Source organism: Saccopteryx bilineata, chromosome 3, assembly GCF_036850765.1.
Source record: "Saccopteryx bilineata isolate mSacBil1 chromosome 3, mSacBil1_pri_phased_curated, whole genome shotgun sequence".
In the NCBI taxonomy this organism is placed as follows: Eukaryota; Metazoa; Chordata; class Mammalia; order Chiroptera; family Emballonuridae; genus Saccopteryx; species Saccopteryx bilineata.
Window position 1 is genome coordinate 247,790,002 of NC_089492.1, and position 18,406 is coordinate 247,808,407.

Consider the following 18,406-nt stretch of genomic DNA (forward strand, 5'->3'; position numbering starts at 1 on the left):
GAGAGAAGCAATATGATATAATTTTTAGTTGTTTTTAAGGTTTTTTCTCATAACTCTTGTAAGAGAGCTTACTGAAGAAGCAAATTGCATGCTAGAGAGGTAACTTTTCTCCTACCTCATTATTTACCATGTGATGTGATACTAGTAGCTATTTTTTTAAGGTTCTTATGTAGTAGGGAATATATGTATTTTATCTCAGATCTTAAAATAACCTCGTAAGGTTGTATTATCCCTATTTTATTGACAAAGAAACTGAGAGTCTAACTTGTTTAAGGGCACCCTGCCAGTGAGTAACAAAAATAGGCTTCAAACTTAGGTTCAAACTTTAGCTCCAAAGCTCATAATAGCACCCTACCATACTATCTTCCTTTTTTTTTTTTTTTTCTGTATTTTTCTGAAGCCGGAAACGGGGAGAGACAGTCAGACAGACTCCCACATGCGCCCGCCCGCGATCCACCTGGCACGCCCACCAGGGGGCGACGCTCTGCCCACCAGGGGGCGATGCTCTGCCCCTCCGGGGCGTTGCTCTGTTGCAACCAGAGCCACTCTAGCGCCTGGGGCAGAGGCTGAGGAGCCATCCCCAGCGCCCCGGCCATCTTTGCTCCAGTGGAGCCTCGGCTGCGGGAGGGGAAGAGAGAGACAGAGAGGAAGGAGAGGGGCATACTATCTTCCTTTTAATTTCATAGTTAAAATCCTTAAATTTGCAACCCCACAAGTTATGTTGTGGTACTATCTTTCTTTTGTAATCATTAAAGCGAACCTATAATTATTATTACTAAGTGAGTGGCTTACTGTAAGCCACTCTGTAAGGCTACTATGTGATCTTTAGCACTATCCTAAGCCTTGAGTTTCTAATTAGTAAAACACAGAAGAAATTTTTATTCTTTAAGTTCATGAATAAGTTCTGTGTCCTAAAGCTACTTAAGTTAAAACATAAGTTGACTCTTAAGAGTGGAGCCCTCATTCATTCCTGGTTAGATATGAGGTTAGTTTCGTTTCCCTCTTTGTGTCAACTTGAGTGTAACTAAGATGGAGAAGCCCCAGCTCCAGAGGATCAGTGTGCTATATATAAAGTGTGGAGTACTTAGCTATAATTTATGGATTACTCATACTTAAGGAAGAATGGAATGTTTCAGTTGAGAAAAAAATAGGGATAATAAATGTTTAGCCAAAAATTCTGGCAGTCTGCTGAATTATCCTGATCAACTAGAATTAGAACTCATTTTTGCAGGGCATGATATTTAATGCAGTATATTCTAATTTGTCCTTCTTTTTTCTACTTTTTAAAAATGTTGTCAGGAAGTTAAACTAATTGCTTGATGATGCCAGAAATCTGTTTGTAAGGCACTGGATCTGATATTTAGGAAGTGCAATTAAAATATATTGTAGTTAATGTGTTTTGTTTTGTTTTTATACTGTACTTCTGTTACTTTTCTCTCAGTTTGAATGTTTGTAGAGATGATGTGTTACTGAACTTGCTACTGAAGAAGACTTAAGAAGCACAGATAACTTACTTGCTCTCATCATTATTTCAGTCTAAGCCAGAGATCCAGTATGCACCACAGTTGGAGCACGAGCCTACAAATTTTAAAGAATCGTCACTAAGCAAAATGTCTTGTAAGTTTTATTTTAAGCTTCTTGGGATAAAAACATTAGCAGTCGAATCTGGTTGTGGCAAAATTGGTTGTGTGATTGTTTTTACACTAATGGAAGGTGAACAAACAATTTCTAAAATAATGGTTTTCAAACTTTAATGTGCATTAGGATCTGGAGAGCTTCTTAAAACAGATTTATGAGCACCATCACCAAAGTTTCCAATTTACTAGATCTGGTACAGAATTTGCATTTCTGACATTGTCTCAGGTGGGAACTGCACTTTTAAAACCACCATTCTAAAACCATTTAGTTTGCTTTGAATGATGTTGCGAGTATAAACTAATGAAGTATGCTGATATATCCCAATAAACCAAACAGTGAAACAATCCTGAAAGTATGAGTTTTTACTGTTATTTTTATTTCCATACTAGAATTGAATTTTAACTAATGGAATATAAAACATCAAGCTAAGGCTGAGCTTACCTTTTAAAATGTACTAGCTCATACTTCATTTAAGATACTGATTTAATTAACTTTCTAATTATTTTACTGGGTGGATAATGACAGCACATAATGCCATCTTTAACTTTACATTAGAATAAACCAAATTCTATTATTTAAACCCACATGTAATTAAATTGAATGCTTCAGTGTCATTTAGTATTTGGAAATAAAATAAGAAATCTTTAATGTAGTAGAATATCCATTTGGTTTTTTTTTTTTTTTATCTTTTTTTTTTTTTTTTCATTTTTTCTGAAGCTGGAAATGGGGAGAGACAGTCAGACAGACTCCCGCATGCGCCCGACCAGGATCCACCTGGCACGCCCACCAGGGGCGACGCTCTGCCCACCAGGGGGCGACAATCTGCCCATCCTGGGCGTCGCCATGTTGCGACCAGAGCCACTCTAGCGCCTGGGGCAGAGGCCACAGAGCCATCCCCAGCGCCCGGGCCATCTTTGCTCCAATGGAGCCTTGGCTGCGGGAGGGGAAGAGAGAGACAGAGAGGAAAGCGCGGCGGAGGGGTGGAGAAGCAAATGGGCGCTTCTCCTGTGTGCCCTGGCTGGGAATCGAACCCGGGTCCTCCGCACGCTAGGCCGACGCTCTACCGCTGAGCCAACCGGCCAGGGCTCCATTTGGTTTTTGATGTGCCGTAGGAGCTTTCATTCATTATTAAATGTATCAAATTATATTTATAAAAACAACTGGCCCTGGCTGGATAGCTTGATTGGTTAAAGCATCGTTCCTAAGTGCAGAGGTTGTGGTTTCGATCCCCGGTCAGGGCACATACAGGAACAGATGGATATTTCTTTCTTTCTCTCTCTCTCTTACTCTCTCTCGCTCTCTCTCGCTAAATCATTAAATAAAAAAACAAAAAAAAACCTGGTTATTACCTTGGCCAGTTGGCTCAGTGGTAGAGTGTCAACCCGGCTTGTTGAAGTCCTGGGTTTGATTCCTGGTCAGGGCATACAGGATAAGCAGTCTTCTACTTTTCCTCTGCCCCCCCTTCTCCTCCCAGAACCATGGCTTGATTGATTAGAGTGTATTGGCCCTGGGCACTAAGGATGGCTCTGTGGAGCCTCTGCCTCAGGCACTAAAAATAGCTCGGTTGCAAGCATTGGTCCCAGATGGGCCAAGAATTAGCCCCAGCCAGGGGTCATTGGGTGGATCCTGGTAGGGGCGCATGTGGAAGTCTGCGTTTATCTCCCTTCCTTTCACTTAAAATAAAAAAATAAAAATAAATAAAAACTGGTTTTCTATAAAGTATATAGATCTAAAAGTAGTCATTTGAGACTTTTGGAATACAGGATATCATAAACATGTATCTTGTTATTTCAGCAGATCTACAAATGAGAACATCACAAGCACACAGGAGCTATCTTGTGGATGGAGAAAGCGATGGCTTTTTAAGATGCCTATCTCTGTATGTATTCCTCTTTATTTTTTGAAACTTCTTTAACATTTTCTTTATTTTATTTATTTTTGAGAGAGAGAGAAACAGGAAGGGAGAGAGAAGAAACATCAACTCATGTAGTGTCACTTTTAGTTGTTCGTTGATTGCTTCTCCTACATGCCTTGACCAGGAGGCTTAAGCCAAGCCAGTGACCCCCTTGTTCAAGCCAGTGACCTTTGGGTTCAAACGAGTGACTTTGCATTCATGTTGATGATCTGGAGCTCAAGCTAGCGACCCTGCACTCAAGTTGGTAAGCCTCCATTCAGGCCAGATGAACCTCTGCTCAAGCCAGCAACCTTGGGGTTTTGAACCTGGGTCCTTGGTGTCCTAGGTCAACAGTCTAGTCACTGTGCCACTCTTTATTAATGGGTATAGGAGATAAAATCTGGGTTGGAGAGATAGATTCCTTTTTATTATTTTAAAATTTTATTAACTGCTCAAGAGTGAAACAACTTTTTTACCTTTTCCCTACCAAACTTATACTTTTGGATATTTTAGTTTATTTAAAAGGTAATACGCATACTACTTTGGTAAAACCCAAGCAGATAGTTTTTTCACAGTACAAAAGCTTGCTTGTTAGGATTTTTTGATTTATGTTAAGAAATGTGCTACTCCAGCCATTTAAATGAAGTATATGTTAATGGTTTGGGGATCAGATTTTTGTTTTTAGCGCAAGGCCACACTGAGATTATTAGAGGTAGCTAAGAACTATAGCTTAAGGAGGGCTCCATGTTTTATACTAAGGAGTATCAACTGTGTGGAGGATTCTGAAAGGCTGGCAGAGAAAAGTGGGCATGTGGGGGTAATTGGTCCCTTATGCCCTCTTAGGAAGGAATATCATGCTTTCTGAGGGTGAAAGGGCTTTATTAAAGTATGTGTGTTCTCACTCCTCCAAGGAGTTATGATATGAGTCCTCCCCCTACACCCCTTCCTCTAGAAATAATGAAAAAGAGAAAGTGGGTCTTAACACTTATTGGTAACTGTTTATACTCTCTGTGTCAGATACCAGGCCAAGCACTTGAGTGGAACCGCAGACAAGTGCTTGCCCTCATGCTCTCACACCATGTTCTATCTCAGGTGTAAGACTGCAGTAGTCCAAACTGCATGCTTCTTGTAATTTCTTGTGATAGAAATAGTTTCTTGACAGGTTTTATCAGATATCAGAAGGGTCTTATGGAATCTGGAGATTGATGCCTTTTACTGACTAAAATCAGTAAAGACTAGGTAAGAAAATAAGGACTTGACTTTAAATTTTCCCTTTCATTTCTAAACCTACTTTTGACCTTCTGCAGAAAAGAACAATTTTTCTTTCTAGTGTTTAGGATTTTTGTTGCAATGTGATCATTTAATAAAAGCTAAGTAATCACCTAATCTTAAATTATAATTTACTCTCAATACTTTTACTACTTGGCATCTTATTGGTGATTTATTGCTCTTTAAGATTTTGTCATTATACTTTAGTTCTTCTAAATCTAACATTTTAAAATTAATTTTGTAAATGTTTGAGGAAAGAACTAACTTTTTTTTTCTTTTTGCATTTTTCCAAAGCTGGAAACGGGGAGGCAGTCAGACAGACTCCCACATGTGCCCCACCGGGCTCCACCCGGCATGCCCACCAAGGGGCGATGCTCTGTCCATCTGGGGCATCGCTTTGTTGCATCCAGAGCCATTCTAGCGCCTAAGGCAGAGGCCACAGAGCCATCCTCAGCGCCCAAGCCATCTTTGCTCCAATGGAGCCTCGGCTGCGGGAGGGAAAGAGAGAGACAGAGAGGAAGGAGAAGGGGAGGGGTGGAGAAGCAGATGGGCGCTTCTCCTGTGTGCCCTGGCCGGGAATCGAACCCGGGACTCCTGCACGCCAGGCCGACGCTCTACCACTGAGCCAACCGGCCAGGGCACAACTAACTTTTTGACTAGAAATTTAATCCTATGAAGTTTCTGTACACAAACATCAATTATTATAATAGTGTACTACATTTTAATAAAAATAATTCTTTTTTTGTAACAGAAACAGAGAGATGGACAGATAGGGACAGACAGGAAGGGAGAGAGATGAGAAGCATCAATTCTTTGTTTCAGCACCTTAGTTGTTCATTGATTGCTTCCCCGTATATGCCTTGACCAGGAGGTTACAGCAGAGCGAGTGATCCCTTGCTCAAGCCAGCAACCTTGGGTTTAAGTCAGTGACTTTGGGCTTCAAGCCAGCAACCTTTTGGCTCAAGCTGGTAAGCCTGTGCTCAAGCCGATGACCTTGGGGTTTCGAACCTGTGTCTTCCGTGTCCCAGTTCGACACTCTATCCACTGTGCCACTGCCTGGTCGGGCTAAAAATAATTCTTTTAGAAATGCTTTTTTCTCTCATTGATATTATTTGACTTTTAGAACAGTGTAAACTGTGATAAGTAGATAGATAAGAGAGGTGAATCAACTATTCCCATGGTTATATATCTACTATGTTAAAATTCATACCTAGGTTCCCTAATTCTACATCTTCTACTCATCCTATTCTGCCATAGCTGTCTGCTTTTTAAAGGGTCATTATTTTTCCATGATTGCATACAAGATCACCTAGTTAGTCAGTGGAATCTGGTCTTCTGGCTTTTACTAGAGTGCTTCTTTTTATTTTATCACATAGTTGTTAGAAAGTTACCCTTGGCCTCCAGAATGGAAAATGAGGTCACACTCATTTTTCACTTACCATTTCTTTTTGGAGAGTTTATTATATGCCAGGTACTGTGTTAGGATCTTAAGACCTAAGAAAGGATGTTCAGTCTCTACCTCTATGGAGTTCTCAAGTCTAGTATAAAGACAGACATGCAAACAGTAAACAACACAAAAATGGTTGCTACATATTATAATACATACCTCTCCTATATATAGAGTGCAAGGAGTACTAAGTCTATCAGAGCTTTCAAAGGAAGGATTTACAGAGTAGATAGAAATGTCTTAAATGATGAGTTGAGATTTTTGCTAATTTTAGCACACTTGTTTAAGAGATTAGACCAAATCCAGGTAGACAGGAGTTTGATAGGAGCGGGAAAACAATAATTTTTAATGATCAAGAGAAGGCCTCTGTCCTGACCAGGCGGTGACACAGTGGATAGAACGTCGAACTGGGACACAGAGGACCCAGGTTCAAAACTCCAAGGTCACCAGCTTGAGCGTGGGCTTGCTAGCTTGAGAATAGGGTTGCTGGTTTGAGCATAGGATCATAGACATAACCCCATGGTCACTGGTTTGAGCCCAAAGGTCGCTGGCTTGAAGCCCAAGGTCGCTGGCTTGAGCAAGGGGTCACTCGCTCTGCTGTAGCTCCCTGGTCAAGGCACATATGAAAAAGCTATCAGTGAACAACAAAGGAGACACAATGAAGAATTGATGTTTCTCATTTCTTTCCCTTCCTGTCTATCTGTCCCTCCCTCTGTCTCTCTGTCACAAAAAAAAAAACCCCAAAAAAACCCCAAGAAGTGGGCTCTGTAAAGGAGAGAGGATCATGTTGGAGAACTTAGTTAAATCAGGGGCAAGTTACAAGGTCTGAACTAGGGCAGTAGGAGTAGGTAAGGAGTACAGGAGATGACAGAGATAGTTGAGAGTCTTGTAGGATAATGTTTTGTTGTAGAAGTTGAAGTAGATTGACTCCATAAAATGAGCCTTTGTTTTGTGGCTTAACTAGTTGTGACTAGAGCATATATCAAATATATCCTCGTGGTGTGGAAGGGAATTACTTAGCACTCAGGTTAGGACTGGAATATATAAATTAGGTATTTTTTCATTAAAAATATTTTTACTTTCTTATCTTTCTAAATTGGAATACTTACACATCATATTGGAGTTCCCTGCTTTTAGATACAATGCATTTTTTAAAGTCTACCTCTTTTGCTAAGTACAAACAATGACTGCATGCTTTTACCTTAGCATATTCAAGTGTTGGCAAACCATCAGGTGTATGGGTTATGGTGGGAACTTCATATATTTTATTAGGCAATATTGGGTGAGCATAGATGTGAAAATTGGACTATCTCGTTCAACTAGACTACCTAGTTACATAGTTTTTCAGAATTAGTCCCTTAAATATTTAAAAATAGCTTATCTTATTCCTATTTTTGAAATCTTAACCTATAGTTTGTCAAATAATATGTCAGAGAAGAAGCTCTAGTTGCTGATTCTTGTCACTGGCTTTCTACATTAAGATATTTTAGTCATAAGAAACATAATTATGTCTTTACTGAGATACTCCATAATGGGTACAGAATGCCTCATAATAGATGTACTCTTGTAAATTGAACTGTAAGTAAATTGTGGCAGGTTAAATATTTGAAATGTTCTAGAAAAGGTAATTTCTGGAAGCCTTTTGTGAATCTCCTTATAAAGCAAATGATTGTTTCATAATTTTCCTAGTCTATACCTTAACTCTGGGATATTGAGTTTCTTTAAAACAAGTATCATTGTAATATCTTGCAAAATAATATATGTGACACTTTTATAGCAGTGTGTAATTTATAGGACACTTTCATTTGCTTTATCTTATTTAGTAATTTAAAATTTTCTTTGACAGTAATTTGCTTTAATTTTACACATTTAAAAGAAAGCCAGTACTGTATGTGTGATTTTTTTAATTATAAAAGGGGTACAGCCGTGTTACAGAAACTTGAGAAATGGAGGGAAGGACTTCATACTACTCAAATATAGTACCTATTATAATATTTCCTTCTATACGTAAGGGTTTGTAATTGATTGTATAGATAGTAACCATAAAGTTTTAATCATATTATTCATCTAAGTACATAAGGTTGATTGCCTTTAATTACTAAGAATCTCCTATTTCTTATATTATAAAATTTTAACATGACTAATTGTTGATTTTTTTTTCCCAGTAACTCGGGGTGGATTTTAACCACAACTCTTGTCCTCTCGGTGATGGTATTGCTCTGGATTTGTTGTGCAACTGTTGCTACAGCTGTGGAGCAGTATGTTCCCTCTGAGGTAAATTTAATTCTAATACTTAGGCCATTTGAAGACTGAGCCCTGTGACTAATCATTAAATGCCTGTTTGTTTAACTAGAAAACCAAGGCCTCTCTACTAATGAAATGAGAGAAGATTTGGTGCTTTTAATCATACACCTGGGGGTTGGCACACATGAAAATTACAGGTTTGCAGCACAAGTATCACTGTTCCAGTTTTCTGTAAAGCTAACTACCATAGTTAACATATATGTTGGCTGGTTTGAGTAGTGTTTCTCTCTCTTCCTGGTTCTTTTTTTTTTTTTCTTTTTTCTTTTTAGACAGAGAGTCAGAGAAAGGGATAGATAGGGACAGACAGGCAGGAACGAAGAGAAATGAGAAGCATCAATCATCAGTTTCTCGTTGCGACATCTTAGTTGTTCATTGATTGCTCTCTCATATGTGCCTTGACCATGGGCCTTCAGCAGACCGAGCAACCCCTTACTCAAGCCAGTGACCTTGGGTCCAAGCTGGTGAGCTTCTGCCCAAACCAGATGAGCCTGTGCTCAAGCTGGTGACCTCGGGGTCTCGAACCTGAGTCTTCCGCATCCCAGTCCGACACTCTATCCACTGCGCCACCGCCTGGTCAGGCTCTTCCTGGTTCTTTGAGACTGAAAATAAGCTGTTGACATTAGTTCCTAAGGTGATTTTTTTTTAAGATTTTATTTATTGATTTTAGAGAGGGGGCAGAGACAGAAATGGGAGAGGAACAGGAAGCACCAATTTATAGTAGTTTCCTGTATGTGCCTTAACCAGGCAAGCCCAGGGTTTCAAATCAGCAACCTCATCATTCAGGTCGATGCTTTATCCACTACACCACCAGGTGCTAAGGCAGCAGTTCTCAACCTGTGGGTTGCGACCCACAGGTTGAGAACCGCTGTGCTAAGGTGATATTTAAAAAAGAAGACTTGAGCCTGACCAGGCGGTGGCGCAGTGGATAGAGCGTTGGACTGGGATGCGCAGGACCCAGATTCGAGACCCGGAGGTCGCCAGCTTGAGCACGGGCTCATCTGGTTTGAGCAAGGCTCACCAGCTTGAGCCCAAGGTCACTAGCTTGAGCAAGGGGTCACTTAGTCTGCTGTAGCCCCCCAGTCAAGGCACATATGAGAAAGCAATCAGTGAACAACTAAGGTGCCGTAGCGAAGAATTGATACTTCTCATCTCTCTCCCTTCCTGTCTGTCTGTCCCTATGACTCTGTCTCTGTCACAAAAAAATAAAATAAAAATAAATAAAAAAGAAGACTTATAGAACCACTTAAAATTTAAAGAGTAATTACTGCTTTAGGAGCAGCAAGGTTAGATTGTTTAATTTTGAGTTAAAGTATTCTGGTATCTAACCCTGAGAGAGATGGAAAACTATCACTGACTTCCTTGGTAATTAAAATTTAACTGACCCAAGAAACGTAACTTAAGATAAAGGGGTTTTGTTTTGGGAAATTTATAATTTGATGATTTAATTTGGCTTTCAAGGAAAGAAAGTTATTTATATAACTAAATATGAAATAATAATGTCTGTTGACCTCAACTCCAAATAAAATGAACTAGTTATCTTGTGCTTCGAAGGTACAATAGAAAAAGAGTGAAAAGAAGAAAGGAGAGCCATGGCTGGATAGCTCAGTTGGTTAGAGCATCCTCCCTAAGTGCAAAAGTTGCTGGTTCGATCCCCAGTCAGGGCACATAAGGAATAGATCAGTGTTTCTCTCTCCCTGTCTCTCTCTCCCTTCCTCTTTCACTAAAATTCAGTAATAAAAATTAAAAATAATTAATTAATTTCTGTTAAACAAAAAAAGAAGGGAAGAAAATTGAAATAGAATTTAACAATAAGTAAGTAGTTGGCATGTGCTTAGCATTGCACTAAAACAATCTTATTGTAATAGACTATAAAGATACCATTTTCTTTGTTTAAAACATTTTTACTGATTTTAGAGAAGAAGAGAGAGAGAGAATCAATTTGTTTTTTCATTTATTTATGCATTCATATGGTTGATTTTTATTAAACAGTTTATTTTTTTTAGATTTTATTTATTGATTTTTAGAGACAGGAGAGAAAGAAAGAAAGAGGGGGAAGAAACGGGAGACATCAATTCCTAATAGTTGCTTCTTGTCTGTGCCTTGACCAGGCAAGCCTAGAGTTTCGAACCAGTGACCTCAGTGTTCCAGGTCAACGCTTTATTCATTGCGCCACACAGGTCAGGCCCTTATTGATTCTTTTGAATGTGCCTTGACTAGGGAATCAAACCAGCAACTCTAGTGTATTGGGATGATGAACCAACTGCGCTCCCAGCCAGGACTAAAGATGTGTTTTGATAGAAGATTTACACATGAATAATCAAGATAATAATATGTTTTATTTTTTTAAGATGATATGTGATACAGGCAGCTAGAAAATGGGATAGGGTAATCTGATAACTAACCTCTATATAGTTCTTTAAAATTTACAAAGTATTTTCATATATCCTACATGTCCAGCAGTGCTCTATAGCAGGTTTTATCCATTTATAGATGAGTAAGCAGGCTTACAAAGTTCAGTTAACCATCCTGAGATTGCACAGCAAAGAAAGTATTGAGACTGGAATTCGCTCTTGTCTTTTAGACTCACAACTCCTGTGCTTTTTCCTGTATACTGTCTTTCCTATGACTGATAAGGATTTTATGTTGCACAAATAACAAGTATATAAAGCGCTAAGGAAAGCAGATACCATGTGCTGGGATTGTCAGATAAGGCTTTTAGGTAATGTGGATCTTGACCTGAACTTTGAAGAATGGGTAGGTATGGATTAGCAGAGAGCGGAGGGAGGACAGTTTTCCCAAATGTTGACAAAAATAAGCTAATTATCAGGGAAGTACTGTAAGGAACTGACTTGTTTGAAAGAATTTATATTAGGAAACTAAACCAAATGGATAAAGTTGGAAAGGATTGGGAATTAAAGTATTAAAGATTGCATAAACTTCTATAAAATTCATCTGCTTATGATATGAATGTACTGATGACATCCTCTTGCTACGTTACTTGTGTTATTTTTAGTTCTGATGTATATATTTTAGTCATTGTTTCTGATAAAATGAAATTACCCATCTTACATAGGATTGCCTTTGGCTATTCCGTTAAAGTTACCCCATGCACTCTAAATCCTGTACAAACAAAGCTACAAACCTATAGTAATACATCTTTGTTGACCTCTCCAGCATGTGGTACTTTATTCCTTCCTGTGTATATTACGAGCCCAATTCCTTCTCCTCACCCCTAGAACAACCTGGATTCTGGTCCCCAGACCTACTGACTAATTTGAGCATGTTCTACTAGGCACTGTTTTAAGTACTTTATATAAATTAGCTTATTTAGTCCTTTCACTAATTCTGTGCAATGGCTGACATTAGTATCCCCATTTTCCAGATCTGAAAACTATATGAGAGAGTATATAATTGCCCCAGTGGCACATACTAGTAAGTGGTAAAACCAGAATTTGAAACCAAAGCCAATATCCTTAAGTTTCTTTAGTTATCTGGGAATCATAAATAGGGGAGTTGATTTTGTGATTCATATCAGGAGCTGATCTCTTGTGTGCCCACTAACATTAGGAAGATGAATACTACTGGGACCACATGGTTCATGTTTTTGAGCCAGGATGCTCACACTCTCTCTTATTCAAATAGTTCTTAGGTGGATCTTCCATAATGTTTCCTCTCTTTCCTCCTTACTTGACTTGTGGAGGTATTGTTTAGATGTAACAATGCCTTTTGTGGTTTTGGTTACATCCTATAGACTTGGGGATCTTTCCTTCCCTTTCAGACAACTCTTGACCTTCCTTTTCATTTTAGATATTATCTCTACTGTGATGATTTTTGTTTTGATTGTATAGCTTTAATTCTGTGAGAAATTTTCTCTTTCAGATTTTTGGGGGAACACCTCCCTTTCCCCATTAGAGAGAGAGAGAACAGAAGGAGGGGTGGAGAAGCAGATGGTCATTTCTCCTGTGTGTCCTGACCAGGAATCGAACCCGAGACATACACATGCCTGGCCGATGTTCTATCACTGAGCCAACTGGCCAGGGAAAAGCTATCTAAACTTTACTTTTATAAAGCCTTTTTATTGATTTTATTATTGGAACATCAGTTATTTCTGACCCCTCTCCATAGCAACATGAGACTCCATTTTATTTATTTCTTTTCTCATCCCACAATAAGCCATAACTATTAATTATAGAAACAGTACAAATTTCAAACCAAGCTGTAGTAACTCTTTTGAAACACCAAAAAAGAGGTCCTCCTTTTAAGATTATTACATTGTTAATTCCATAATAGCATTTACAATATCATTACTGTTGTTCTTCAGGGCTCGAACTGCCTTTGCTCTTGACACATTTGCTTGTGACATCACCAATTCTATGTTGAGACTCCATTTTAATTATACAAGTGTAATTTATCTGTGAGCAGTGCTATTTATATTGTTATGTTATTTACATATAATATATGATCCTCAGTGTTTGTAGGAAATCATAAGCCTGCTGAGAGAATGAGTCTCCCCCAAGTAAGACCTGGTATCTTGGAGTTTCAACATGAAATATAAAAAGCTTCCTTTTCAAGCACTACAAAAAAACTTAAAATGGTGGTAATAAATGTCTGGAAAGTGGTCATAGAAACTTATGAGCAGCTTTATTTTTCTTATTTAGGAAAGCTCTAAAATAATTTATTTTTAGCCTGCTTTGCACATAGGTATTCGTCATATACCTAATAGCCAGAAAGAGTTGGCAAAGAATTTCATTTCTCTGATTGATCGTAAAGCAGTGTCATTTTGAATGACTTGATGTATAAAGATTTTGGTCCTCTTTTTCCACTTTTCTTCCTCTGTTCTTCCACATTTATATAATTTTTGAAACTTAATGGGGTGATACTGTCTCTTATTGAGTGATCAAGCTAAGAAGAGTTGTCATTCATAGTGGTCCTTGTCAGACAGGTCAAACTTGACATATAAGAACAGGGTTTAGCAGTATTAGATGTTCCTTCCTAAGATCATGCAGCCTCAGAAATTTGCTATAATGACAGATGTTGATATGCATGCATCCTCATTGTTATCTCTTCACATGTTTGCTTCCTTTTCCCTTATTTGTCAAAGCCATGATTACCTGATTTTATGTATTCAGTTAAAGGACTTCAGAAGACTCTTAAAAACATTAATGTTAGTAAATCACGTATGTTTATGGATAAGTTCTTATGTGCCCATCCTTATTCAAGGGATTAAAAGTATAGTGAAGAACAAGATTGTAAGGTATTTTTCCCCGCCGAGAAGGAAGGAACAGGCCAGAGCCACAAAGTGTGGAATAGCAGACGGCTTTATTGAGTACAGAGCGCACATCCCGCCCGGCAAGGTTCCCTGGCCCCAAAGAAAAAAGATAGAGGGGAGATGGAGGTCAGGGAAGTTGCACGGATTAAACCGCGTGGGAGATATTTAAAGGGCCCCTCTAGGGAAGTGGAGCTAACATGACGTGGTGAAATTTCACTGGCTGGCAGACGATCTTTCCAAATGGTTCCTGGGAAGCTTCCTTTGGCGGGTTTGATTGTGGGCGGTTCCAGCCAAAGTGGGCAGTCCTAGCCAAAGTGGGCGGGTCTGAGTTCCCCACGTGACCACCCCTCATTATCCACCGACCTTACATTCTGACCTTTTGTGTTAAATAGAAAAAGGGGCACCGTTTATTCATCTGGCTACTTCCTGCTGAATAGGGGCATTGTGGGGAAGGGGAGATTGGAAGGTGGTGGCTTTGAGGGGTGTCAGGAGGAACATCTGTGTGATCGTGATTGGAGAAACTTCAGGGATGCGGTCCTGTAAGGATTTTAAAAAAAGAGAGGAGTAATAGGGGATTTGCAGGGTCCAGCCTTTTGGTGAGCTGGAGATGGATGGAGTCCAGTGGTTCCGACTGCCAGTGGTCCTGTAAGGAGGCAAGCTTGAGGCAGAACTGCATGTCAGGAGTGGTGTAAAAAGGGGAAAGGAAGAGGGTCCCATCCATTCCCATAACCAAAACCTGTGAGGGAACTAGAGGTCCAGAGTATGAAGGTAAAAACAGAGAAGGCAGCCCCCATGTCCACAAGAAATGAAATGGACTTACTCACTTGTTGCAAAACCCTGGGTTCTCCGAGTCCAGGCTGTGTCCTAGGAGTTTGAGCGATGCACCCACCTGGCTGGATTGGCCTTCCATTTGGGAGGCTTGTCCTCCACGTAGAGACGCTGAGGAAAAAACCTGTTGCCCAAAGGGGCAATCACTCCGCCAGTGACTGGGCTGCTTGCAGTCAGGGCAGGGCTCAGTGGGCAGCCGTGGGCAGGGGCCCTGCTGGGACCAGTGGTCCTGCTTGCCACACTTAAAGCAAGCTTCTGGTGGCTCTGCTGGTCACAGGGTTGCCACAAGAGTCGGGGTTTGGAGCATTACCTTCTGATGCATGCGGGGCCTGGCAAACAGCCTTGGCCTGTTTCTACTAATTGGGACCGTTAAAAACTTTAAATGCCATGTTCACAGGTTCCATATAGGGGTTTGGGGGGTTGGGAATAAGAGGAGGGGGGCTCGTGCAGAGCCCGGCACCCAGATCCTGCAGGAAACGCTGGACAGGGCAGGAACTTCCTGCAAGAAAATTGGGGTTGGACATCCTGAAAACCGGTGTAAGAGCCAATGCCAGGCTGAGAAAGGCCTGACGGAGGGGCCCCTGGCCAGCAGGGGAGGAGAAAGAGATGGTAGTAGATGGTGAATAAGAAACAGGTTTTTGCGAAGGGAGGGGAGAGAGAGTTGGGAGTCCGCGGAGAAGGAAAGATTAGGAGTGGAGGTTTTAGGTGAGGTTTCTCTGGCCAGAAAAAGGCCTGTGCGGTGTGAAACAGGCGGCACAGAGATTAAGGACAGGTGCGCAAATAGAGGCCAAGAATGTAAGAGATCTCCAATCAGTTCCCAACTTTTTTGGCGATAGTTAAATTGGTGAGGGTGTTAACACCCAAAGTCCCTTCAGGAGGCTAATTCAGTGGGTTCTGTGGCCTGGCCACAGCGGAGAAGAAGAACAGTTTCTTCTTCCTTAGGGAGGGAGATTCCTGTGCCCCAACAGCTGCCCTCAGTTCTCGGAGTGGTCAGACTTGAGTATTAGTGTCCTAAAAACTCAAGGTCGAGCCACGGATGAAAATGGATGTGCTTGGGGAGGTCTCCACAAGCACACGCTCACTCGGACGGACAGAAAAGACTCCCCTGACGTAGCTATGGTTTCGGACAGGGAGTCTCGGAGGAAAGAACTGAGAGGAATGCTGGAGGCAAGGGACTTACGGTACTGTGCACCGAAGTGGCGCAGAGGTCCTGGTTCTTTCTTGGAGGGGGGGGGAAGGAGCAGTCCTTGCAGACTTCTAACTCCTTCCGGGTTTTCGGCACCAAAATGTAAGGTATTTTTCCCTGCCTAGAAGAAGGGAACGGGCCAGAGCCACAAAGTGTGGAATAGCAGACGGCTTTATTGAGTACAGAGCGCACATCCCGCCCGGCAAGGTTCCCTGGCCCCAAAGAAAAAAAGATGGAGGGAAGATGGAGGTCAGGGAAGTTGCACGGATTAAACCGCGTGGGAGATATTTAAAGGGTCCCTCTAGGGAAGTGGAGCTAACATGATGTGGTGAAATTTCACTGGCTGGCAGACGATCGCTTCTTTCCAAATGGTTCCTGGGAAGCTTCCTTTGGCGGGTTTGATTGTGGGCGGTTCCAGCCAAAGTGGGCAGTCCTAGCCAAGGCCCGCAGGTCTGAGTTCCCCACGTGACCATCCCTCATTATCCACCGACCTTACAAAGATCAAGATGAAATAGAGTTTAAGGTTTCCAAGACTTAGGAAGTAGGGTGAAACATGTCTTAAATTATATATAATAAACATTATTTTCTTTGTCTAAGAAAAAACAAGACCAAGAATCTTACCATTTAGAAGCTTTAAGTCTCAGAAAAGAATATAAATGCCACAGCTTTTTAATCCAAATTTTGTTAAGAAACTGAAGTTTTAGAAAAGATTTAAGTAACTTTTCCAAGATTCCATAACTGATTAGTGGCAGAGCGAAGCCTAAAGCCCAGATACATATTTACTAACTAAATTTATTTTTAATTTTAGAAGTAGTCTACAGCCATACCATCCTGAACGCGCCCTATCTCGTCTAATTTTAGAAGTAATATGTGTAAACATGAATTAAATCTTCCCCAGCCAATAGTTTTTAAAATTTTTTCTAAGTAGTTACCATTTTTATATTTTCTTTTTTTGTTTGTTTGTTTATCAGCTTTAGTAATATCTTTCTACTAAAAGCTGAACAATTAATTAGTTTCCTTACACTATCTCCCACCTCATCTCCATCTCTTCACATTGTTCTTTGTTGTTGTTTCAAATGTCAGACAGTTCTTGGTTGCTATTTCAAGGCTTTAAACGTTACTAGGTAAAGTTGTGAAAGTTGTTCTTTCACAATACCCTAGAGAAAATTATCACATGTGAATTCTGGGTTTTAAGGAGGTCACAATATATCAGATCCATGTCCAGTCCATCAACCACTGAGTCTGTTTGGAGGGTATTCTCTTACTGGAAAAATATAAGATACTAGACTATCTCCTTGCAGGATACTTGTTGCCTTGAAACAGTAGGCAGCAAACCATATCTGAAACCTGAAACAAGTAAGCAACCATCACGATGACGCCACTTTTAGAATATTTTTATTATCTCAGAAAGAAAACTCATACTCATTAGTAGTCACTCCCCTTTTCCTCCCAAGCACGACCACTACCACCCCAGCGATAGACAATATATGGTCTCTTGTGACTGGCCTCTTTCACTTAGTATGATGTTTTCAAGGTTCATTCATGTTGTAGCGTGTATCAGTATTGATAGATACCTAAAATCTTCCAGGTGCTCTTTATTCAACATCTTTTAAATGCACCTTTCTAACATTGAGTACTTCTATACTCTCTCAGTGAGGTCAGCACTTCAATTTGTAACTCATGATTCAGAGATGTATTGCTGTAGGAGTAAACAATAAAATCTATCTCATTTCTTTCTTTTTTCTTTTTTTTTTTTTTTTTTTTGTATTTTTCTGAAGCTGGAAACGGGGAGAGACAGACTCCTGCATGTGCCCGACCGGGATCCACCCGGCACGCCCACCAGGGGGCGAGGCTCTGCTCACCAGGGGGCGATGCTCTGCCCCTCCGGGGTGTTGCTCTATCACGACCAGAGCCATTCTAGCGCCTGGGGCAGAGGCCAAGGAGCCATCCCCAGCGCCCGGGCCATCTTTGCTCCAGTGGAGCCTCGCTGTGGGAAGGGAAGAGAGAGACAGAGAGGAAGGAGAGGGGGAGGGTGGAGAAGCAGATGGGCGCTTCTCCTGTGTGCCCTGGCCGGGAATTGAACCCGGGACCTCTACACGCCAGACCGACGCTCTACCACTGAACCAACCAGCCAGAGCTCTATCCTATTTCTTAATAAATACTTTTCATTTTGTTTTTCTGCTATTAGGAGCTAGACCCACATCTAAATAGACCTACTTGCATAAGATACTAGACATTAGCATTATACTCCAATGAATTTTATAACATTTGCAGTGACTCTATTTTATGCTTTTATTTTTTTTGTTTCACTATCTTCTTGGATAAGATAATAATTTTTTTTTTTTTTTTTTCATTTTTCTGAAGCTGGAAACAGGGAGAGACAGTCAGACAGACTCCCGCATGCGCCCGACCGGGATCCACCCGGCACGCCCACCAGGGGCAGTACTCTGCCCGTCCTGGGCGTCGCCATATTGCGATCAGAGCCACTCTAGCGCCTGAGGCAGAGGCCACAGAGCCATGCCCAGCGCCCGGGCCATCTTTGCTCCAATGGAGCCTTGGCTGCGGGAGGGG

The 18,406-nt window shown here is 40.8% G+C and overlaps 1 protein-coding gene across 4 annotated transcripts in view; it reads left to right on the top strand.

Moving 5' to 3' along the window:
• Positions 1–18,406, top strand: part of TMEM59 (transmembrane protein 59) — a 31,106-nt gene that overhangs the window by 10,440 nt on the left and 2,260 nt on the right. For 2 of the 4 annotated variants that reach the window (XM_066269116.1, XM_066269118.1), the window contains 3 exons: positions 1,536–1,617; positions 3,433–3,517; positions 8,414–8,522. In XM_066269116.1, coding sequence (XP_066125213.1) covers positions 1,536–1,617; positions 3,433–3,517; positions 8,414–8,522 — 276 coding nt within the window. The remainder of the gene's footprint in view (positions 1–1,535; positions 1,618–3,432; positions 3,518–8,413; positions 8,523–18,406) is intronic. The other 2 variants (XM_066269117.1, XM_066269119.1) reach the window with 1 other exon arrangement.